The sequence below is a fragment of the Mustelus asterias genome, chromosome 16, assembly GCF_964213995.1.
Source record: "Mustelus asterias chromosome 16, sMusAst1.hap1.1, whole genome shotgun sequence".
NCBI lineage: Eukaryota > Metazoa > Chordata > Chondrichthyes > Carcharhiniformes > Triakidae > Mustelus > Mustelus asterias.
The window spans coordinates 62879423-62904401 of NC_135816.1; the positions used below are offsets into that span (position 1 = coordinate 62879423).

At 40.8% G+C, this 24979-nt stretch overlaps 1 protein-coding gene and 1 pseudogene across 2 annotated transcripts; one reads left to right on the forward strand and one right to left on the reverse strand.

Moving 5' to 3' along the window:
* Window positions 1-909: 909 nt before the first annotated feature.
* Window positions 910-23432, reverse strand: b4galt7 (xylosylprotein beta 1,4-galactosyltransferase, polypeptide 7 (galactosyltransferase I)). Of its 2 annotated transcripts, none has more exons than XM_078231197.1 (6): window positions 22685-23432; window positions 14426-14758; window positions 11565-11790; window positions 10270-10353; window positions 6421-6525; window positions 910-2898 (listed from the first exon to the last, which is right to left on the reverse strand). In XM_078231197.1, exons 1-6 carry the CDS (start codon window positions 22738-22740, stop codon window positions 2743-2745), a joined length of 960 nt encoding a protein of 319 aa, XP_078087323.1. In that variant the 5' UTR covers window positions 22741-23432; the 3' UTR covers window positions 910-2742. The 2 variants fall into 2 exon arrangements, with proteins under 2 accessions (XP_078087323.1, XP_078087325.1); XM_078231199.1 differs by lacking the exon at window positions 22685-23432 and adding an exon at window positions 17268-17352.
* LOC144505214 (small ribosomal subunit protein uS8-like) lies at window positions 15879-16442 on the forward strand (annotated as a pseudogene).
* Window positions 23433-24979: the final 1547 nt, after the last annotated feature.

The window sequence follows — 24979 nt, forward strand, 5'->3', positions numbered from 1 at the left end:
GCTGTAGAGAGACATGCTGTAAAGAGCTGAACCTTTTCATCCTGCTGGTGCAAGAATGCAGGAGAAAAGGGGTACTGATTAGTTGGCATGTTGGCTCTGGTCAAAGGAAGAGGGAACGATAAACTTTCTGTACTGCCAGGTAATTCAAAAAAGGTGCAAGGCTTGAACAGGTTCCTTTTGTTTGCAGAAAATGTCACCTCTAGTAAGTGTAACTGAGCCACATTATAAGCTGGGGTGATTATCTTATTGATTGTTCATGTGGCTCATGCATCAAGTTATCAATTGTTCATGGCACAGTGGCTAGCACTGCTGCCTCTCAGTGCCAGGGACCCAGGTTCAATTCCCGGTTTGGGAATCAAACTGTGTGGAATTTGCATGTTCTCCCCGTGTCTGTGTGGGTTTCCTCCTGGTGCTCCGGTTTCCTCCCACAATCTGAATGTGCAAGTTAAGTGCTACATCCTCCCTCAGTATACCTGAACAGATGCTGCAGTGTGGCAACTAGGGAATTTTCACAGTAACTTCATTGCAGTGTTAATGTAAGCCTACTGGTGACACGGATAAATAACTTAAAACTTTAAAAAATTATGATAGAATTGGATTTAAACCATTGACCTCTCATCTTTATACCTTAGTATCAGACTATGTGGTGCATTTGCCCGTTAATGCAACATACTAAAATACAACCTACTTATATAAAAACAAGCACTGTATAAAACATGTGATTGGAAGCTCACTCTGGGTGAAAGATGTTGGATGAGCCTGTTCTCTCTGAGCTGCATACGAAAAAATTTGGTGTGTGGTGGTGGTGGGGGGGACAATTACAAAACCTATTGAATATCAGTTCCATCAGCAAGCAGCTTGTGATTTTAAGAGTAAATCTGTATATTTAAAGTAGAGCACAACACAATTGGTAAAAATTAATTTATTTCTACAATAGTAATCTGTAAAATTAATAAATATAAAGAAATGCACTGAAATGGCAGTTTCTATGCAGTAATATGGAACGCATAACATTCTTTGTCTCATGGACCTATATAGAAAAGCATAATAGACACTAAAACAAATTGGAAATTTTTTTGCCAAAGATCGTTTCAATTTCAGATTCACTTACAATTCTTCCCTTCTATTTCATTCACAAATACCAAACAATCGGCAACATTGCTGTAGCTTGCTGCTGTAGCCCTTCAACAGCCACTAACATGAAGTAAACTGGTAAAATACCTTTTTGTAAAGTATAGATTAAAAAAAAGCAACTTTTTGCCATTGATATTTTTTCTACTTCAGTGAATCCAAATGCTTCAAGAGTATAGAAATAAACAAGGCAATATTTATGTTTGTGTCACTTTGTTATTCTCTTTGTGTGAATCTGTTTCAATTATAGTTCATTTCATATTTCAGCAATTCAGGAAGTTTTGATTTTTGAAAGATATGTAAAAGTTTTAGAAAGACGCTCACTCCCAAAGAAACTCTAGGAACTGAAAAAAAAATTAATGCACAATACAGCTTCAAAGCAGGAGAAAAAAAAAATTCACCGATGGCTGAAGTGTGGAAAATAAATCATATGGTCCAGAAAGTCTGCCCTTTTTTAAAATACTTTACTGGTTGTAGTATTGCAAATTTTCCACCAGATGGCAGAACAGAAGAGAAATACCTTCTGCTCTGCTCCTTCTCATTGGAGTTTTTGCTTGGAAAGAATCAAGATAGCAAACCGCAAAGGTTAGCGCTAATATTATAACAATAACCGTAGGTGTATAGAGGTTTCTTTTTCAGATATCACAGTGAATCAGCAGTAAAAATGCAAAACCCATTGCCTTACAATAGCCTACGGTGTCCTTTTCCTTCAATACAAAATAATTTCCAATCTCTACACTTGGTTTGGAATGTATCTGTTTCTAATTGCAGAGATGATAATCCTTAGAATATTCACATTGACTGAGTTTCAAACTCAGTAACAGCATTACCAAGTGCCCATCTTGTAGACAAGAGTAAGCTGACTGCTTATCTCTATGTAACAACCATACTTGCCAACAACAGGAGCCAAGTCATTAGTATCCATTTCTTTGTAAATATTTGTCCCATCACTAGATGAATCAAAAAGGGACACCTTTAGGCTCTAAATCACCAGACTGATGTTGGTGGGTTTTCTGTTTATTTGAAGGCAAAAGGTAACTCAATCAGTTCCTGGATAGTCACTTAATTAAGGTAAAATGTTCCTTTAACTAACAATGGTCCTTGTTACTCTACTGAGCTCTGGCAGATGGACTCCAGATAGATTATATTGTTGCACAACAATGGTAAAGGACCCGTGCCTCACCACTGAGTGGCATGGTACAGTCCATCAGGAGACCACCTGTAATGGTTTATAAGCCTTGTTCTCAATAATAAAACAAGGGTTTTGTACGATAAAAACATTCGAACAAAAAAATTAAACTGCTTTGATATTTTCTATTGATGAGTAACTTCCCTTGAGTAGCATATTACTCCATCTTTGGAGGCCTCTTGCAATGCCCTGTCAAATACTGTAATAATTTGTAACCATATTGATCAACATAGGACAACCTGGAGAAGGAAATTCCATCTCTGCTTCTGTCTAATACTGCGCTACTTTGGCACCTGATTTCCATGTTAAGAGCATCACTGGTAGGAACAGGAGCCCAAAACCACACAGTGATAGGCCCATTCACTGTATCGCCAATACCATGTCAACAAAGTGAACTCCTATTATTTCTGCCTTTTGTCCAGTCAGTTTATTACACACCAAGGAGTTTCATTCAGGTCACATTCCAATAGGATATTGATGACGGTGCAGTGCACCCCTTCAATCGTTATTTCTGATTTCGACCCAACACTGTATTTCAAATTCTTTAAACCACCTTCTTTGTCAATCTTAAATTGTTCCTGCAAATGAAGGAGAAGAAATAGACATATCAGTAAATTTAGTCCTCCATCATGTGACTGGAAGAACTGAGGGCACAATCAGGTATTATTGAATCTCACTTTAGTAATATTGATTCCCTTTTAAACTAACAGATACTAAATCAACCCAACTCACGGCACTGACATTACTGTTTTCTGCTTCTAGACGCAATGGTCAAAGACTATCAAAAGACTCCATCAGGCCCCCCAGCATCAGGTTCTCTTCTTTCTTGTCCTGAAGGCATTGCTAGATATGGTCTGGTGGGTATCAACAACCTTCCAGCAATTCACCCAAGTGACCATTCTTTAGGTGCAAATCAATACAGTGAGTTTCCTCATGCCCTTTATCCACTAGTAACATCACCATCAGTCTGATCCTAATCTCAGCTGAAGTCCATATCTGCACTTTCTAGCAAAAGTCATGGATAATAATAACGAGAGGGAACCTTGGCCAATTTTTCTCTTCCCGCTGTCTCTCTCATCCCTCTCCCACCCCATCCAATTGTGCTATTGGCAATTGTTCTGGTTAGGAAAACAGCACAGACCAGTTTGAACTTGGGACCTTTTAGTCTGCATGGTGGTATTATGTCATTTCTCAACAAGAGGAATTCAAGGAAGGTGATGGCCTGGTGGTATTATCGCTAGACTATTAATCCAGAAACTCAGCTAATGTTCTGGGGACCCGGGTTCGAATCCCGCCATGGCAGATGGTGGAATTTGAATTCAATAAAAATAAATATCTGTAAATAAGAATATATTGATGACCATGAAACCATTGTCGATTGTCGGAAAAACTCATCTGGCTCACTAATGTCCTTTAGCAAAGGAAATCTGCTGTCCTTGCCTGGTCTGGCCTACATGTGACTCCAGAGCCACAGTAATGTGGTTGACTCAATTGCCCTTGGGCAACTAGAGATGGGCAATAAATGCTGGGCAGCCAGCGACGCCCATGTCCCATGAATGAATAAAAAAAATAAACAAAATGCATCAAATCAGGAACTGTTAACTGGGGAATTATTTTTAGTTGCGACCATAAGAGTGAAGTAAAAGGCATGAACATTTGCAATTTAGTAAATAGCAACGTCCTATTTTGAACTGTACCAGCGAGTCGGTTAACCAGCTCACAGGTAAGAAGGGTAAAAATTACCTCGAATAATATCACACATCTCGCTATATCAGTAAAGACATTAGGAAATAATTGCTTTCCTGATCTATTGGCCAAAGTGGATCAAAAGACAGTTTAAAAATGGCAACACAAACGAGAATTATAATGAACTTATGTACTTATAATAAGTAACCCTTGACATTCAATGGTGTTACCATCACTGAATCCCCCACTATCAACATCCTTGGGGTTACCATTGACCAGAAACTCAACTGGACTCGCCACATAAACACAGTGGCTACAAGAGCAGGTCAGAGGCTAGGAATACTGCAGCGAGTAACTCACCTCCTGACTCCCCAAAGCCTGTCCACTATCTACAAGGCACAAGTCAGGAGTGTGATGGAATACACCCCACTTAGCTGGATGGGTGCAGCTTATACAACACTCAAGAAGCTTGACACCATCCAGGACAAAGCAGCCTGCTTGATTGGCAGCACATCTACAAACATCTGCTCCCTCCACCACTGAAGCTCAGTAGCAGCAGTGTGTACTATCTACAAGATGCACTGCAGAAATTCACCAAAGAGTCTTAGAAAGCACCTTCCAAACACACGGCCACTTCCATCCAGAAAGACATGAGCAGCAGATACATGGGAACACCACCACCTGGAAGTTCCCCTCCAAGCCACTCACCGTCCTGACTTGGAAATATATTACCGTTCCTTCACAGTCGCTGGGTCAAAAGCCTGGAATTCCCTCCCTAACGGCAATGTGGGTCAACCCACCTCATGTGGACTCCAGTTTTATAAGAAAGCAGCTCACCACCACCTTCTCAAGGGCAACTAGGGATGGACAATAAATGCTGGCCAGCCAGCGACACCCATGTCCCACGAATGAATAAAAAACAAGTGTATGAAAGAATAGTAGAGGCCAGATTAATTACAATAAGATCTAAAAATTTAGCAGTTTTAAGCAACCTTATTCAAGCTTTAGCCAAATAAACTGCATTAACTCTGATCAAAAAGAAGAGCATCAGTCCTGCTCAAAACCCAATGATATTGATGACAATGCACACTCAACCTCTGGTATTAATTACCTCAGCACTCTTTCCCCTTGGACTCACTGTTAACTCCAGCCTACTCCCATCACTCTCACCCCTTTCCTTTCTCAGATTCACTATTGCATTTGCAGCAGGGCCCATCTTCCTGATGATCACTGTGTATATCCTGCATAGCCCACAGTATAAGGCAAATGGGTACTAGTGATTGCACTCCATTCCTCAGTCGGAACAAAGTATAGTTAATTGTAATATATTCCCCACTTGGACCGTTCCATACTGATGATTGCTTTCCCAATCAAACTATTAGTGTTCATAAAGAAAGTATTTATATAGTTAGACTCAAATCGTCTAGTTTCCAGATTATCAGAGATTGGACACAAATTGGGAGGTGTATGTCAGGACTCCAACTTCTGCAGTGAGGTTTGCGCTGACTTTGATACTTCAGCCAGGATTAGAAGCTCAAATGAAAAATTGTAAAATGATTGGGTCACAGAAACCTTGGTGTGCAGTGTCAATGTGTTCAGCATTGATGCTGACTGGAAGATTTGGGCCATATAGTGCTTTCAATGACCAGCAAATGCCTCAAAGTGCCTTACAAGTAATATATTTTGCAGTGTCGTCACTGTCGTAATGTAGGAAACATGGCAACCAATTTGTTGTTGCCAACATGTTTTGCCAAGTAAACCAATCAATTGGTTTAACGTCTCATCTAAAATACAGTACCTCCTACAGTACAGCGCACCCGCAGTACTGCAGTGGATTATTCAGCCTTGATTTTCATACTCAAACCCTGGAGTGGAACTTGAACCCACAACTTTGTGACTCAAAGATCAGAGTGCTGCCAACTGAGCCACAGCTGATACAATACAGTGTATCTTATTTGGATCCGCCAATACTGATTACTGCAGTGTACCCTTCCCTCTGACCTGTTTGGTGTGCCGGGTGCAGAATATTCCTCACTGGGATCTAATGGTAACAGCATTTAAAGCTCACCTACACCTGTTTCCTCAGAAGGAACTCTTCAAAATGCAGCTAATGAAAATATAACAAAACTTACTCCAACTTATAAATCAAAGAAAGGATTTAATAAAGAAACATCATTACTCCAATCTTGGGGCCTCGCCCTGGGCCACTCCAAGCTCCCCACAATTCTACATAGTTCCTTATTTATAGTGAATCAGCTGACTATTACACCACTCTGTATTTGGTTCCATGGTTAACTGGGTCAGCTGACCCTTACATCTTGTTCCCAGCGGTCACATTACATCCAGTACAAAGTTGTCACCAGTTACAATCTAACAGTACCCACTGGTGCTGAAACCAGAAGTACATTCAATACCTGTTTCTGCCTTGACACTCTCTTCTGGTCTCGTTTCCGCCATGCTGGATCATGGATATGTCTGAAGGTTTTATAACCTGTTTCAATTCCAGTGGGACGGTAAACCTGCAGATGATGAAAAAAAGATTAAAGTCTCTTGAACAAAAGAGGCTTGCAGCTCATTTTGCGTTATTGAGAGAGAAAATTTCAGAAAACATGCAGTAACACAATATCAGGATCTTGCTAACTGCACACACCAGAGAGCAAAGAAGTCCCTTCTTAATTAAAATGGAACATTTTAATAATAGCATAGTTTTTTGCAGGCACAGAAACAAAAGTATTCCATGGGAAATACAACATTCTCTCCTCATGCTGTTCTGTAAAACTTTAACCTGAGAATATCTTTGTGAGAAGTGTCAAAGAGATTAACACAAAAATATCGCTACTGCAATTATAAAGAGCGCAGAAGTACAAGATGTATAGGATTTGCACTTCTGTAAAAGACTATTACAATGTACACTATATTATTGCTCAATCATATGGTTGTCTTGTTACCTAATCTCATAATGGCGGCACAGTGGCATAGTGGCCATTATGGTGGCAGAGTGACACTGTGGTTAGTAGCACTGCTGCCTCACAGTGCCAGGGACCCAGGTTCGATTCCTGTCTCGGGTCACTGTGCGGAATCTGCACGTTCTCTCCATGTCTGCATGTTTCCTCCGGGTGCTCCAGTTTCCCCCCTCAGTCCAAAAAACTTGCTGGTTAGGTGCATTAGCCATGCTAAATACTCCCACAGTGTACCTGAACAGTTGCCAGATTGTGGTGACTAGGGGATTTTCACAGTAACCTCATTGCAGTGTCAATGTAAGCCTACTTGTGACACTAATAAATAAACTTTAAACTTTAGTCCAGCTTTTCATTATAAACTCTCGATTTGGAATTTCCTTTGTTGATTAATTCTCAAGTGATGTTGAATTCTTGCACAAACTTCACCGAACATTTAATGCCAATTTACAGTGAAATTACCAGTAAATTTCTTTAGCAAATTCTTGAATGAACCTATATGAAATATGACTGGTTTTGCTGTCACAGCACAGGGACAGTTGCGTGTAGCCACTTGACACCCACTCTGAGGGACAGCAAGCAGGACACAGCGAGAGCTTGGGAAATGGATGGCGAGGGCTCAAGAAGCAGCCAGCAGGCATCAAGCGGAGGTGGACAATGGGCACACAACAATGATGTTACCAGCAGGAGAAACCACACATCTACTGGCAGATCATAAGGATAAAATCATAAGAAATAAGAGTAGGCCACTCAACACATTGAATCTGCTCCGCTATTCAATAAGATCATGGCTGATCTTACTACGGGCTTAACTCCTTTTCTGTCTGACCCCATATCCTCTGACTCCAATATATGCTGAACTTTGATAGCAAGTTGATAAAGGAGGAGACCAGAAGTCAATCTTTACTCAGTTTTATATTTATTCATAAAATGAAACATTACAAATGTATAATTCCTAACTCCACAATCCAACCAGTGCCAATAAGAGTCTCTTCATACTCTTCTAATGAACCAATAATAATTTGAACAAGAAATACAGACCCTGGCAGGGCAGTGTTAATAATGTAAAATCTCAAAAGGAGACCAAACTAATTAAATTAAAATGTCATTCTCGGGGGTAATGATGCACCCCAGCCCCCACAGTGTCTCTTTATATGTGCTCAAGTCGTTATCCAATGAGTGCCCCTCTGTCTGTATACACTTACGTAATTCACACAATTAACATTGTAGATTAAAAATCTGACTAACTCAGCCTTAAATATATTCAAGGACCCATCTTCCACTGCTCTCTGTGGAAGAAAATTCCAAAGACTAATGGCCCTTTAAGAAGAAACCCTTCCTTATCTACATTTTAAATAGGAGATTGCTTATTTTTTAGAATCATAGAATGGTTCCAGCACAGAAGGTGGACGTTCGGCCTGTTGTGACCACCGCTGGCTCTCTGAAGGTGCAATTCACCTAGAGCAATTCCCTTGCCTTCTCCCTGTAGCCATGCACATTCTTCCTTTTCAGATAATGATCCAACTCCCTTTTGAATGCCTTAATTGAACCTTCCTCCACCACCCTCTCTGGTACTGTCACATCCTTCCCGAAGTGTGGTGCCCAGAGCTGGACGTAATACTCCAGTTGAAGCTGAACTAGTGTTTTATAAATTGATAGGATGCTCTATTCTCTCAAACAGATCAATTAAGCATGATTTACCATTAACAAATTTGTGCTTGATTTCCTTAAATTAATTTACATTAGCTCAAATGTCAATTAATTTTGTCCCAAATTATTGTTTCTGGAAGCTTCTCTACCACTGAGGTTAAACAGACTGGTCAGTAGTTGCTGATTTTATCATTGCACACTTTTTGAACAATGGTGTAACTTTTGTAATTCTCCAAGCCTCCGGCTCCATCTCCGAATCTTAGGAAAATTATTGCCAGTGCCTCCACAATTATTGCCAGTGCCTCTCTCAATATCCTTGGATGCATCTCAACAGGTCCTAGTGCCTTAAATATTGCAGCGCTCTGTATACTCTTTTCATTTAAGTAATATTTTGCTTTCCTATTCTTCTTGCCAAAGTAGACAACCTCACATTTTCCCACGTTACACTCCATCTACCAAATTTTTGGCTGCTCACTCAACCTATGTCTCTTTGCAGGCTATTTGTATGTTCCCTACAACTTGCCTCCCACCTATCTTTATATCAACAACAAATTTGGCTACAATGCAGTCGTTCCCTTCATCCAAGTCATTAATACAGATTTTATATAGTTGAGGGTCCAGAACTGATCCCTGTGGCACTCCACTAATCACAGTTTGTTGACATGAAAACGACCCACTTATCCCTATTCTGTTTCCTGTTGGTTAGCCAATCTTCTATCCATGCTAATATATCACCCCTAACACCACAAAAGCTTACCTTGTGCAGTAATCTTTTATACGGCACCTATTAAATGCCTTTTGGAAATCCAAGTACGTCTACTGGTTCCCCCGTTTGTTATATTTGCTAATGAATTTGTCATGTGAGTGGGCATGCACCTCTGCAATGACAGGAGTTAGTGTTATTGAACACTGGAGCAAGCTCAAGGGGTCGCATGCCTACTTCAGCTCCTATTTCTTATGTTCTTATCCTAATAAAGGTTGATGCCATGAGAAGAAGAAAGGAAAAGAAATCCTGAATTTGATGAACATAGGGGCAGCATAGTGGCACAGTGGTTAGCACTGCTGCCTCACAGCGCCAGGGACCCGGGTTCAATTCCGGCCTTGGGTCAGTGTGTGTGGAGTTTGCACATTCTCCCCGTGTCTGCGTGGGTTTCCTCCGGGTGCTCCGATTTCCTCCCACAGTCCAAAGATGTGTGGGTTAGGTTGATTAGCTATGCTAAATTAACCCAAGTGTCAGGGGCATTAGCAAGGTAAAATATGAGGGGTTATGGGAATAGGGCCTGGGTGAGATTGTGGTCGGTGCAGACTCTATGGGCCAAACGGCCTCCTTCTGTGCTGTAGGGATTCTATGATTCTAATATAAACTACAAATACAATGTAACCCTTTTTTTGACTGCTACCATGTCAAATCACCCAACTGCTGGTGGTACTTCTTTACACAAACTTTCCCACCCACATTTTCCAGCACCATTCTTGCATTACCCTAGTTCACTGGCGATCACAGGTTGAAGAAGCATTCAAAAGCTCTAAATGAGAAATTACTGAACAGATGGAGCAGCAATTTCACAACAGATCCGAGCTTAAACTTGCTTACATGAAAACTAAGACGTTGAAGGCTCCCTGTTAAATTCTGCTGCGCGAGTGTGAAATGATTACCTGCAGCCCAGCTGCTGTTATTCTACGATAAAATTCATCATCCTCACGGCCCCATCCCCAAAACCGGTTTGACATCCCATTACACTGCAAAAAAAAAGGAGGAATTACATAGATTTTACAGAACAGAAACAGACCAATAGACCTGAGTATATGCTCCAAATGAATTTCTTCCCAACCTCCCTTCAACTCACCGTATCAACATATGCTTCAATTCCTTTCTCCCTCATACGTGCATCTTGTTTTCCCTTAAATATAGCTTTGCTAGTCAACTGAACTACTTTGTGTGGTAGCAAGTTTCATATTCTCATCACTCTCACCCAGCAATGAAGTTTCTTCTGAATTCCCTATTGGATTTATTAATTATTAAAAGGTTGTATTCTGAATCATTTGGCCAGGAAACTAATGTCAAGAAAATTAGAACACAAATTAAAAGCAGCATGTTTCACTACATGTAGACTTCTTTGATTTGATTTATTGTCACATGTATTAGTATACAGTGAAAAGTATTGCTTCTGGAACTTCAGCTTCTATAATCATAAAAAGAGAGCATTTATAAACTCTCCTTCCCATCGGACAATCACTCTTCAAAATAACAGGTCACAGAGACAATTCTTAATGTCTACAATTTGGCACCTGTTGACAGAGATAAATTCAGAATTTTTAACTGGAAATTTATTGGGTTGAAAAGGCCTGTACCCCAGACACATTCTACTGTGTTTATGCGATTGGCGACATATTCAATTCTATTAAGTTTTTTGATTGGCAAGTGCTATAATATAAAGAAAACTACCAAGTCATATCAATCTTGGCTAAGTGGTAGCCCTCCTTTGCTTCTAATGTTGAGGTTTTGGGTTCAAATCCCACTCCAGAGACATGAGCACATAATCTATGTTGACACTTCACTGCAGTACTGAAGCAGTGCTGAAGCAGTGCTGCATTGTTGGAGGTGCTGTCTTTTTGTTGGGATGTTAAACTCCTCTGTCTGCCACCTCAGGCCGGCGCTATTCAAAGAGGAACAGGAAAGCCCAAATCACATTTCATTGGTTATAAAGCAATTTGGGACATGCGGAGATCTCCTCAGTGATATCCCTCCGTCTAAAATCTACCCTAGAGATAAATCTATCCAGCAGGCAATGTTCAATCAAATTCAGCCCTTTTCATTCCTAGCTCCATCAGTTCCAAGTGGTTATAAATATTGTTCACAGTAGTAACTACTAAGTTAACAATCTATCTCCAGTCCCTGCTGGTTTCCTTCAACCTCACAATTACAGCCTCTGAGCTGTATTATCACCCACCAGTTCAAAGTGCTGTTTGGTGAGGAGGAGGATCCCTCCCACATAGCTACTGTAATGGTAGAGGGGATGAAGTTCCGGGGAAGCCACGTGGAATGGTCCTTTCTCAGGATACCCGTAATCCAGTTGTTCATTCTGGGGCAATAAGTCCACGTCATGCATAGCGAGGTAATCTGTATCATTGCCACTCTCCAGGAAACCCACGTTTATCAAAGAAGCTCGATTAAACCTGAAGATATAAGTTAAGATGAATACAGACTTTACTTCCAAGAATAAAAAACAATGCTTTTGACTCTTTGAATTAAGTCTTTATTGTTTTAAAAACTGATCACTGATGAGTGTTGGGAGGACATAGCTAGAATCAGTTAATTAGTCCCTTTGGTTAAGGCTAGTTTCCTTTCTGCCAGATATAATTAAAAAATATATACACACAGCACCATCCAACCCGCGATCAGAGTAATCAATTTATAGGATGCCAATCTACTTTGTGGCATGATCTGAAAGAATAAGCTTTCATTAGGATGGAGTGACAGTCGAAGGATAGGTTTGGGGAACTGAGTCAAAGTCCATATGTGACAAACCTGCCTTTCAGAGGCAAATCTTTTGACAATGGATCTGGGGGTGGGGGTCACAAGGGCCTCTCACACCTTCTCTTGTACTTAATCCTGGTGTCCATTTCTAAATTAAAATTTTTGCTGGATTTGGAGTTGTGCAATTTTGGCAGCAGTCGAATTGAATATCAGCCAGCAGGATGATTTGATGATTTCTTCTGCCACTGAGCTGATGGTAGTGGGAAAACTGATAGGGGGATGATTGACTGTCAGGATCCATAGACTATGCTGAATCCTGTTCACTCAGCTACTAATGTCACATTGAATGAACCAGGAGACAAGTACAATTGTTCATTCAGCACATTTGGCTGAAAACACTTGCGAATGCTCCGGCTTTCTCTCTGGCACTCAGATTCTGATTTCCCAAGGATCCCCTTCCCTGATTTCTTGCCAGACTATCCACCACCTTTCTTGGTTGTATGTAATAGGCTGCAGAGCTTTTCTTTCAATCATCCTTTGTGGAAAGGTTAGCTAACAAAAAAAAGGAAAAGAAAAACCCACTCCCCCATTGCTGCATTTGCAGATTGTAGCTTCACTGGGTTAGTGTCTTATTCTACACTATGCCTGGTGCTTAATCTTTGCCCGCTTCTCTACTCTCCCCAGCTAGTTTAAATTGCTTTCTTCAGAAACCTTAGGCCCAGCTATTGCAGGTATAGTCTACGGTCCTACTAATGTTGAAGATTTACTACTGGAGGGAAAATATATATTATAGGTATGCAAATTTTAAGCAGGAAATCATTTACAGATGAAGCTTATTAAGGAAAATTACAACACACTGGAAAACTGACCAAAGAGAAGGGCCAAAAATTACTCAACAAATTGAAGCACATATATAATATAAAAACAAAATACTGCAGATGCTGGAATTTAAACAGAAAATGCCAGAAAATCTCAGCATGTCTGACATCATCTGTGGAGACAGCTCTGACGAAGAGTCAACCAGACTCGAAACATTGACTCTTAATGCTCCCTCCACCCACATTGTCTGTATCTTTAAGACCTGGCTGGTTGTAGGGATTCGCATTCTAATCAGTATTCTGTAACTTGATCTTGTGCCTCTGTGCCCTGTTTGAGAGCACATTTCCACTCCATCTGACGAAGGAGCAGCGCTCCGAAAGCTTATGGTATTTGCTACCAAATAAACCTATTGGACTTTAACCTGGTGTTGTTAAAACTCTTCCTCTATTCCCTCTCCACAGATGCTGTCAGACCTGCTGAGATTTTCCAGCATTTTCTATTTTTGTTTATATTTGAAATGAACGCACATACTGGGTAAATGCGCATATACTTATCATGAGACACATACTTAACATGTCCCCACTGGAGTATAAAATCACCTTGGGCATTAGTGTAGAATGGATGCTGGAAAATTGGCAGCCTGTGGTACATTCCTCCTATCTTCCTTTCCAACTGTTTTTTTTTGCTGTCATTTGGCTGTTGCCTGTCTTATACTACTGTGTGAGATGCATGTATGCCTCACTGTGGGACCAGAAGTCAATCTTTACTATTTTATATTTATTCACAAAGTGAAACATTACAAATGTATAGTTCCTAAATCTGCAACCCCATCAGTGTTATGTATCTCTTTACAGAAGCTCAAGCAATCATCTAATGAATAGTCCTTCACCTATACATCCTCAGCATTAATTTATGCAATTAACAAGCTGCCTCCGGTTAGACTGTGGCTAACAATTACACTGGGCGGGATTTTCCCATCATATGTTTTGCTGCGGCAGAGGTGGCCCATCATTGTCTAATGGTGGGTGGGATCTTTCTGGTCCCGTCAGTGACAAAAGGGTTTCCTGTTGAACGGCTGCCAGGAAATCCACACCGGGGATGCTCGTCAGCCAGACTGGAAGATCCCGTTGGCGTAACTGGCCGGAAAATTCCAGCCATTGTCTTGGTTGGAATTGCCATTCCACTTCAGCAGAGCAGTCACATTGATCACATTTATCTTTTGCGAGGCTAAGGAAGACACAAAACCTACAGTTTGAGATCTTTGTAAAGGAGCTACCAACAAAACACAGGCATCAGGAAATTACTGCATGAACATAGTCTGAAACTGTGCTGAGAAAACATTAATTCAACTTGGATATATCTGAAACCCTTTGCGACTGAAAGTGAAAACTTGATTTTACAAACTCGCAGCTGCTGTGACTTTCCTTAAATTATGGTGACTAGCAAAAGTTTTTGATTCTTCCTGTGACAAAAGATAATTCCATTTATTACAACTATTTAAGCACATTAAAGTACCTGAAGTGATCAACTTGGTTGATGACAAGGATCTTGTGTCTGATTTTCTTCTTGTTGAGAAATGCATGCATGTGCGGCACAAAAGTCAACAGTTCTTCGAAACGCTCCCTGAAAGGGACAATGATGGTGATCTTGTGGGGGCCCCAGGCAGAATTGTCAGTCTCATCTTGACAGGACTTGTACACCAAGACATCATCACCAATACTCTGGCTGCTGGTTAGTCTGCAGTTGTAGTGCAGCCACGCAACAGAGAAGATTCCGAGGACTATTAATGAACAGAACAGTTTAAAGATGGAACATCTTCTAGGCAACATTCTAAGGAGCAGGCCTGACCTGAAAAAGACAACAGCGTAGATACTTTAATTCCCAAAGAGACTCAGTGTCTGGAAACATCAAGCCTGAATAAAATTACTGAAAATGTTTCTAATGGGTCAAGTACCAAACAAATTCTACTAATGCTTAGGTCTTGTTTTTCCTGATAGGTCCCCACCTGAGTAAAACCCAACTGCACTATTGATTACGCCAAACTAATTGTTAAATGTTGCAGTCTTTACTCCAGATCTACAACACACATCCCAACATCAACACAAAAGCTTTTCCAAAAAAATGTTCATCCATATTGAATTGTTCCAACTGTAAATCATTAACTTAAAAAAATGCCTATCCCATCAACTTATAGAGTCAGACAGTCAGGATTCCTGGTTGGCAAGACTCAAGATTATTAAGCAACAAAGAGTCTTGAACGCTTACTGAAAGCATGGTATAAAACAAGTCCATGTGTTCTCCCCAGGGCAGTCAGTATCATTAGTTGTATGCTCGTGTTCCCACTGCATGCATAGAACAAAATTTAAGAAGCAAATCCAAGTGGTACTAAATTCTTAAAGACTGATGTAATTGGGTTGAACGTGTCTCTTGTATAATAAATATTTTGAGCAGTGACCTTCCAGCAGATGTGATGAATTAAGTTCCACAATACCACCTCCTCTATAGCTGCTTTACCTGGGCCAAATTACATACATGAAGAACTCCACCTGTGGTGAAATCACTGCTCTCACTACATTGCTCAACATGTTCATTTAATTATCACTAAACTGTTTACTTGGTGACAAGCTAGCCCAAACCACCTCTGCTGTGGTCTTGGCTATTCAGCAGGTTGAGTAATTGATGTCGAACTCAGTATATACGGCAAGTTTCCCTTTGTAGCATCAACAGGATTAACAAAATGGGGACAGTAACATGAGTTGAAAATATTTTATAAACACGCTCTACAAGTTCCATTGTCTCTTCACTGGGTTAGAAAAGGCACCACCATTGGGAGAAATTCTACTGCCCAAATTCACCAATTAAAGACTGGCATGAAACAGAAGTTAGCAATGCCTGGCCAGCGGTAATCCGACTGATATCAGCGCCATCCCAGGCAGTGGAGTTTTGTTCCCATTTAATTTCAAGCATTATGGTGCGAATGAATGTTCTTGCTGATGCTCTGACAAGCATCAACAATGTGGAGATGCCGGCGTTGGAATGGGGTAAGCACAGTAAGAAGTCTCACAACACCAGGTTAAAGTCCAACAGGTTTATTTGGTAGCAAATACCATAAGCTTTCGGAGCACAGCTCCTTCGTCAGATGAAGGTATTTGCTACCAAATAAACCTGTTGGACTTTAACCTGGTGTTGTGAAGCATCAACAATGCAGAGAAATGTGGAAAATAGCAACTTCACATCTGACCATGTTCCAAAGTGATTGGGAGATTCCTGACTGTAATGAAGGAGTATGGCTACATTGGAGAGTTTGAGATTAGTGATGACCACAGTTGGGAAAATAGTTGTTCAGTCTGCCTGAGAGATTGACAAGTGTTAAGTCCAAATGTTCCAGTAAAGGAGATAGAAAGATGGCAAAATGGTCTACTGCCTTCCCGTCAATTTGGGTACATCGTTCTAACGACCTCAGCTGGCATCATACCATGAAGAGGCCAAGTGAAACCACACAGGAGGCAAAATCCTAGGATTCCTTTTCTAAAACGTGAAACCAGTCTATAATAAAACAGAGTGAACTGAACAGGATTAACAGTGACAAGACAGAGTTTTACAATGTTAACTTGATGTTAATTTACTATAACACGATTCAGTACAAATTAAAGATATGCAGGATCATTTTTAAATTGACAATACACTGATTAAAATATTAATTGTTACTTAAGGAAAATGAACGCTATACAAACAACCAGTACAACGGACTGCATCCTAAAGCCCTCTGAACACCCAACAGCGCTCCACGACAGGCTGCTCCCAACAACACTCCATCATAAGGAAACAGGAGATACGGGGAGGCAAAAATAATGTTCCATAGATGTCCAGATAGGACTGTCATTGTCTAAAAATAAGTGAACCCAATAGATAAGCTTACGACTACTGGCAGAACAATAAAAAAAATTTAAAAGACCTCATTGAAGTTTTGCTCCTTCCAAAAGGATTTTACAAATCAAGAATGTTTTTATTCCAAATAAAAGAGGAAATCAATTGGTCAGAGATTTTAAAAAAGTTTTTTTTAAATAAAAATAGGAATAGCCTAAAACAAATGAAAATGTAAGTAAAAATCATCTTTTTGAAGGAATTGATATGACCAGCAAGGGATGGGATAGCACTGACCAATGGGCTGTGTGTGTTCTAACAAAGGTGTAAAGTTAGACTTAAAATGATTGTTGAAATCATGTGTCATAGATATTCCTAAACACGTGAAATTATCAGAAGTCAAATTGAGAAATAAATCATAAATAAATGCAGAAAAATTAATTGACAAAAGCAAACATTTTTTCAAGATTTAGTTTGTAGCCTGAAAACTTACCAAACTGGAGCAGAGTGTCAAGAACATTGGGTACTGACGCAAAAGGGTCAGCTATGTACAACAAAGGATCATCGACATAAAAAGAGAGACCTTATGACATAAAGCATCCCTGTTAATTCCAATGTCATTCTTACTAGATTGAAGGGGCACAGCAAACGTTGAATAGCAATATCAAAAAGAAATGGGGATAAAGGACAGCCCTGCCTGGTGCCTCTGTAGAATCTGTAAGCAGAATATGAAAGATGAGTACAGATTGAAGCTACAGGTGATGAATATAAAATTTTAAATCCACAAGATAAAACTGGACCAAAACCAAATGTTCCTTGAACTTTGAACAGACTGTCTCATTCTACATGGTTGAATGCTTTTTCAGCATCTAAAGAAACTATAATTTCTAGAAGAGGAGGAGGAGTCCTGGAGAAAATAATATTAAATAGTGCTTTTAGTTAGAGACTGAATGTTGACCCTCAAAGCCTGATTGATCAGGAGAGATAATAGTTAGCAGAATGAGATCCAAACAGAGGGCAAAAACTTTGGCTAGTATCATGCAATCCATGTTTAGCAGAGAAATAGGGCAATGAAGTGCTATTCAAGGGGGTCCTTACCCTTTTCCAGCAATAGTGAGATGTTCACCTAATTTAAAATGAAAGGAAGATTACCATAAGGAAACAATTGAGAAGACTAAGCTAGGCAGGGGATAAATGGGAGGAAAATTGTTACCGATAGAAAAACCATCAGGTTCTGGAGCCTTACAACTTTGTAGCATTTTGATGGCTTGATCAATTTCCAGAATTGAGGTGATTATCTAAGGCTGACCTATTAATAGAGCCCAAGGTTGGAATATCAAACTTGTCAACAAATAAATGAAAACTAGAATTGTCTGCAGCTGTAGAGGAATGCAGGATCGAATAGAAGGTTTTAAATAGATCATTGGGATCTAGTGTAGAAGTACCAGATTCAGTGCAGATTTCGATGATCAGATTAAAGATCACTGACCTACAAGTTGGTGAGAAAGTAATTTTGCTCGCTTTTTCACCATGCTCATAGTACTACTGTGCAGCACGGTGGTTAACACCGCTGCCTCACAGTGCCAGGTACCTGGGTTTGATTTCTGCTTTGGGTGACTGTCTGTGTGGAGTTTGCACGTTCTCCCCATGTCTGCATGGGTTTGCTTCGGGTGCTCCGATTTGCTCCCACTGTCCGAAGATGTGAAGGTTAGGTGAACTAGCCTTGATAAAAGGCCCCTTAATGTATAGGTTAGGTGGATTAACCATGGTAATGCATTGGGTTTCGGGGACGGGGCAGGGGAGAGAAGGAATTAAAAAACACAATTGAAGACCCTGCCCAGAATCAGATGATGATTGTGCAAGTTGGACAAGAAAAAAATGAACATTATCCCAATTAGGTGCATAGAGGTTGGCCAGAATTGCTCGTTTACTAAATAAACTATGAGCTACAAATGCATAGCAGCCATTAGGATCTGCTGAGATGAGAAGAGACAAATGGGATATTTTTATGAATCAAAATTGCAGCACCTCATGTTTTGAGTGAAATTTGGAGTGAAACCTGCTCCTTTCCTGAGTCTAAAGCGATCTAAAGTGTGCAAATGGGTTTCTTGAAGATAAACAGTATCAGCCTTAAACTTCTGCAGGTGAGAAATACCGTGCGGCATTTCACAGGGTGATTCAGCCTGTTACATTCCAACTAACAAAATTCGTAGAAACTTTGGGCATAATTAGATACAACATTCCTGGGTGATATTACACAATAAAGGAAAATTCTTAACTCATCAAATTGAGGCAACTAAGTTGAAACTATTGACAGCCTCTACTTAAAAGAGTAAGAAAAAGAAAAATAGAAGAGATAAAAGGAACAAAAATAGAAAACAATCCTCAATGCCGGCCTGCCCCCAAATGAAAGCCTGCACCTCTTCTAAAGCTAAACGTGAACATAGCCCTCAAGGATAACCCAAAGCCCAGCAATAACATTAAAATCGCTATACTGAAACTGTTATCACAATTAGCAACATCATAATCAAAGTCCTTCCACGTTCATGGTCACTGTTAATATCATACTACCAACAAGCGCTCAGCATTAGTAATATGCTGTGGGCAGCTGTAGAAAGGAAAACAAAATATTCAATAATGGAAAAAGAAGCTACCCACAGGTGAAATCAGATGGAATGTTGACAGTCATCACAGCCTATCAAACAGATCAGACAGCTAACCAGGGGCCAGGTTCCGTGTTATATCGTCTTTCACTGATTCTAGATCATGGAATATTTTCTGAACCATTTCTATCTGTGATCCTTAATCTGGTCAGGCAAAGCAGTACAAATTTTGTTCCGGGACATTGACATAGAAGATTCCTAACCTCCACAAAGGCAGCTCTTTTCTTGGCCAGTGCTGCAGTGGAATCCAGAAAATAAAGAATCTGTTGCCTTTGTAGAGCAGGATACCTTTCTGTGTAGCCAGCTGCAAATCTCCTCCTTAATGTGACAGTAATGGAATTTATTAATGAAAGGCCTCTGTCTCAGCTCAGTTTTCGGCTTGGACTGTGGGGCGCCCTATCGAACAGCAGTGTCTCAGACAAATCTAGCACATCATTAGGTAGCTGTGCCACAAATTCAGTAGGGTGAGGGCCCTCACTGTTCTCCCTCACCCCAAAAATCCTCAGATTAGATCTGCTTGATCCTGCTTCAAGGTCTTCAGTTTTTGCCATCAATTTGTCGGCTACAGATGAGAGTGAGACTATTGTATTCTCAAGCTGCATCACTCTGTCCGATACCCCCCGCCAGATAAATCCCCCCCCGATAATTCCAGATATGTTGACATTCAAGGTGATCGAGTTAACTGAGGTCAGTAGATCCCCTTGGGCAGTAATAACCTGACCACGAAGTTCAGTAGATTAAAATCCATCTTGTTGTCGATTTTAGATAAAAGCTCTGACCTGAGAGAAGCCATAGCAACAAGAATTGTGTTTTCCCTGTTTGAGGGTTCCTCCGGCGGATGATCAGGTATAGGCAATACCAAATTTTGACAGGCCGCAGCGATATTTTCCTTCTTTGAGTGGGGCAGCGCCATGATGAAAAAAATGGCAGTTGAGACTGGCAAAAATAGAATAGTGCCAGAAAAAGGAAGAAAGATAACAGTCGCAGCTATGTAAAGCATGGGGAGAGTTATTTTTAAAAGTTGCTGAGAGGGTGCTTCAGGATGGAGATTCCACCCTCCCTTTCTTACTTGCAATGGCAGGCTGATGCTCCTTCCCTGCAGGAGGCCCTCCAGCTTCATGAGCCTACTTACTCATTGTCGTTAATTGGAAAGTGAGCACGTTGTCTGGCCACTAATTGCCCAATCAAGGAAATTCCCTGTTAGGTGACTGTTCTTGACACTGTGCAGATATGGGAGCCCCATTTGACCCTGACACTAGGGTTCTGACTCAATGTTACCCAATGATATGATGGGATATAACGTTTTGTAAAATCAGAATGTGGGGGCGGCACAATGGTTAGCACCGCTGCCTTACAGGGCCAAGGACCCGGGTTCGATTCCTGGCTCGGGTCACTGTCTGTGCAGAGTCTGCACATTCTTCCTGCTTCTGCATGGGTTTCCTCCGGGTGCTCCGGTTTCCTCCCACAGTTCGAAAACGTGCTCGTTAGATGCATTGGCCATGGTAAATTCTCCCTCAGTGTACCTGAACAGGCGTCGGAGTGTGGCGACCAGGGGATTTTCACAGTAACTTCATTGCAGTGTTAGTGTAAGCCTACTCGCGACACTAATAAATAAACTTTAATGTACAGCTTCACACCTAGTATTCAGGAATCTCAATACACAAGAATAAGGAGTCACATCCTGTCTGAACTATAATGAAATCTGCAAATTACAAATACCTAAGGAACTAGCATGAGCTGTCTTTTTTTAAGCAGGATCTTTTAAAATGGTCATTGTTGATACCAAAAGCTGCTGCAGCTCTGAACCCCAGAGACTGGCAGAAACAATGGTTGTGGAGTTTAGGACGCAGGGATCAGGTGTACGGTTGAATTCAAACTGCAGGGACATTAATTGCAGTGGGAGAAGTCAAACCCCAGATAAACTGGCAGGGTGAATAGCTGCAGGATACATCTCATACTTAATGGTTTAAAAGGAAATGGTACTTTGAGAGCATAGTTTGCAATTTGAGAATACTGCTTGTGTCTTTTACAATGCAAGATATTTGGGGCTGTCACTAGGTGACTGTTTATATTGGTTTCACTGTATAACAAAGCACCAATAAAGAAATTCCCAAATGTATTGACGTATGATGTTGCGCAACCAGTTTCACACTGCATAGTGTTGCCAGATAGCTGAACTGAATGCAGTGCTTTCCCGATTTGCCGCTCACTCCAAAATCAACCAACAATTAAAATGTTATAATCTAATATTAAAAATACGAGGAACACAGAAAACTTAGATAATTGACAGTCATGGAACAAAGTTAGACAATTCGCTTTGAATCAAATAAATAAACCTTCCCAATCTGTCTTCAGAAAAAAAATCTTTTTTTCAAACACCATAAACAGTGGCGATATCACGATTTGGGACGTCTGGTTCAATTTTACTTTTGGATTATTTTCCAACACTGGTTCAAATTCAAACTTGGATTGGGATGACCCTTTGTCACAAATAGTTTTTTAAAAATGATAGAAGAGATCACAACTTGTCAGTTGGTGTTCGGCATTTAACTTAACGTACTAAAAAGATTTGCGATACTGAAAGATGTATGGAGGAGACTGCACACTAGAATTCTGTAAAAATGTAATTCTGAACACACAAAATTGTAATACACCCACTTTAACTGAGTAAAATATACAGCAATAAAACATTTTATCCATCAAAAGTTGCGTCAATTTGGGGAAATTATTTGAGTTCATTACCATACCTGTTGCTGGGAGCTTTTTGTGTGATGAATTCAATATATTCCATCAGAAGCATATTAATTAATCTGCAGCTTTTCATATTATTAGTTACAATATGTTAAATAAACTGTGTTAAATCAGGATTTTGCAAAGAGTATGACAAAGGAAATATAACTAAAACCACTGAAAATAGCAGACTGTAGTCTGCAGAGGAAACAATTTTTTTAAAATCAAAAAGTTCTGAATACCTGGGTACAATTACGTGCAAATTGAAAACTTTGTGTCAGTAGGTTACAGTATGAATCTTAGTACAAGAGGATTTTACCATTATTGTCATAACTCTAGAGTGTACTATAATTAATTATAGGCTTTATCCTATGAACAGGTAAATGCATTGCTGGAGCAGCACTCAGTGCTATTACACGGTTTAGGAAATGCATTAAGATTTTTAAAAATGACTTGAGAAATAAAATGTAAATTTCAGGTTACTCTTATTAAGTGTGATCCCTCTGTTCCAGTTTACCTGCTATCCTCCTTGGTGAAATAGAGAACAGGTTTCCGTCTTGAGGAGTACATCATCTTCTTTCACTCCGTAGCCCTCAGTCAGTCTCTGTCACATAGTCTCTGTTGGTGTGGATTGAACCCTCTTGGCACAAAAGCACACAGAGGAGACACGGACAAGTTGAGGGTTCTCAACAGTCCTGCGAAATCAGCAGCCATGCAGAGTTCTCCAACAGCCTTGTCAAATGGAACGTGTGAGCTTCAAATCCCCTGTATCATGGCGAGGGATTAGTGGACTCAATGGCCCAAAAAGGAGAGGGAAAGATGCTGGTGGAACCCGGCAAAGTCTCGTTAATTGGGAGGTGCAGCCAAAAAAAAATCCTTCAAACCCGATCAATGAGCAGATAGACCAAAAGACCTTCAGTCCTGTCAGTGTGAGTGACCCTCTCTCCTGTTGATAGACCCTCTCTCCTGTTGATAGACACAGACTGATAGGGAGACCCTCACTCCTGTCAATGGACACAGACCCTTAGAGGATCAGTCGAGTACATTCGGTGCCGGGTTTGCGGCCCGGCTGCTCCAAGGAAGGGGGGCGGGAATGCGCCACCCTCTCCCACCTCCCGGCTCCTGCTCCTCGCTGGCCCTGTGATCGCTCCAACGGCGGCAGCGGCTCCTGCTCCCCGCGGGGCCTCTGCTCTCTCCAGCGGCGGGAGGAAAGTTCCTACACGCTGGCTATTGGCGCCACCTCATTGAGTGTTCCCCGGACCAACAGCTCGGCACAAATGTTCCGCCAGCTTCAAACTCTCCACCTCTGCACATTGCTTATCTCTATCACATACATTTTGTATTTAATAATTAACTATATTTTATATGTACAAACTGGGTGAATTAAAATGTTACAATTTTAAATGTACCTGTTTTGTATACACTTTAGACCATAATCAATCTTCTTCAGAAATTAATTAATTAAAACTCAATAAATAATGATACAAATCAGTACATGCAGGGAATGTGATTTATATATACACTGAATGAAAGTCTTTATAAATCCCAGTATATATTTTATATATAATCTGCTGATGATACATAAAATGTGGTATTGTAACAAGTGTATTAGTCACAGATACAGGAGTAACTTTTGCAAGAGTGGTGCAAAACTTTTGTCTATACACTAACCATTGTCCTGTGGTACGCTCAGTTTAATTTGGACATATCGTTGTGATTTTCATGAGCTAAGATGCACCATCTGATGATCAAATGAAAGTACACACTAGGTCTATAGGTACTTTACTATTCACAACAGATGACGAAATTAAACCTTAATTCACTCAAACAGAAACACCATGGTGGCACAGTGGTTAATGCTGCTGCCTCACAGCGTCAGGGACGCAGGTTCGATTCTCCGCTTGGGTCATTGTCTGTTTGGAGTTTGGACGTTCTCCCCGTGTCTGCATGGGTTTCCTCTGGGTGCTCCAATCTCACCGCTCGACAATGAACACCTGATGCGCTATCAATAAGGCGAAAGACTACCGATATGCCAATATAAGTGTAGGCTTTTATTTACAACAGAATCAGGAGCAGATCCCAACAATTAACCGACCTGGACTGAACAAGGGGGAGGAGACAGCCACCTTTATACTAGGTGCTGAGGGGAGGAACCAAACTGGAAGGGGATGTGTCCAGGTATGACAAACACACACAACGGTGGTCCATATAGGACAAAGGCACAACTGAGGTCCACCACAACACCGCTCGACAATCACCAGGCAAGACTGTTCTCTTTCTGTTGGGGAGCACTTCAGCGGTCACAGGCATTCAGCCTCTGATCTCCGGGTAAGCGTTCTCCAAGGCGGCCTTCACGACACACGACAGCGCAGAGTCGTCGAGCAGAGACTGATAGCCAGGTTCTGCACACATGAGGATGGCCTCAACCGGGATATTGGGTTCACGTCACACTATCTTTAACCCCCACAACTTGCCTGGATGTGCAAAATCTCACTAGCTGTCCTGTCTGGAGACAATACACATCTCTTTAACCTGTGCTTAATGCTCCCTCCACTCACATTGTCTGTACCTTTAAGACTTGATTAGCTGTAAAGACTCACATTCCAATCAATATTCATGTAAATTGAGTTTGTGTCTTTGTGCCCTGTTTGTGATCAGAACTCCCACCCACCTGACGAAGGAACAGCCTGTTCCGAAAGCTAGTGGCTTTTGCTACCAAATAAACCTGTTGGACTTTAACCTGGTGTTGTTAGACTTCTTACTGTGCTCCAATCTCCTCCATAGTCCGAAAAACGTGCTGGTTAGGTGCATT

Coding starts and splice junctions, on each gene's coding strand:
- b4galt7 (XM_078231197.1), bottom strand. CDS start 22,740: ATGATGTACTCCTCAAGACGGAAACCTGTTCTCTATTTCACCAAGGAG. Junction 10,354..11,564: donor CCAAACAGCACTTTGAACTG/GTGGGTGATAAT, acceptor TTTTTTTTGCAG/TGTAATGGGATGTCAAACCG. Junction 2,899..6,420: donor GAGTGTCAAGGCAGAAACAG/GTATTGAATGTA, acceptor CTTCATTTGCAG/GAACAATTTAAGATTGACAA.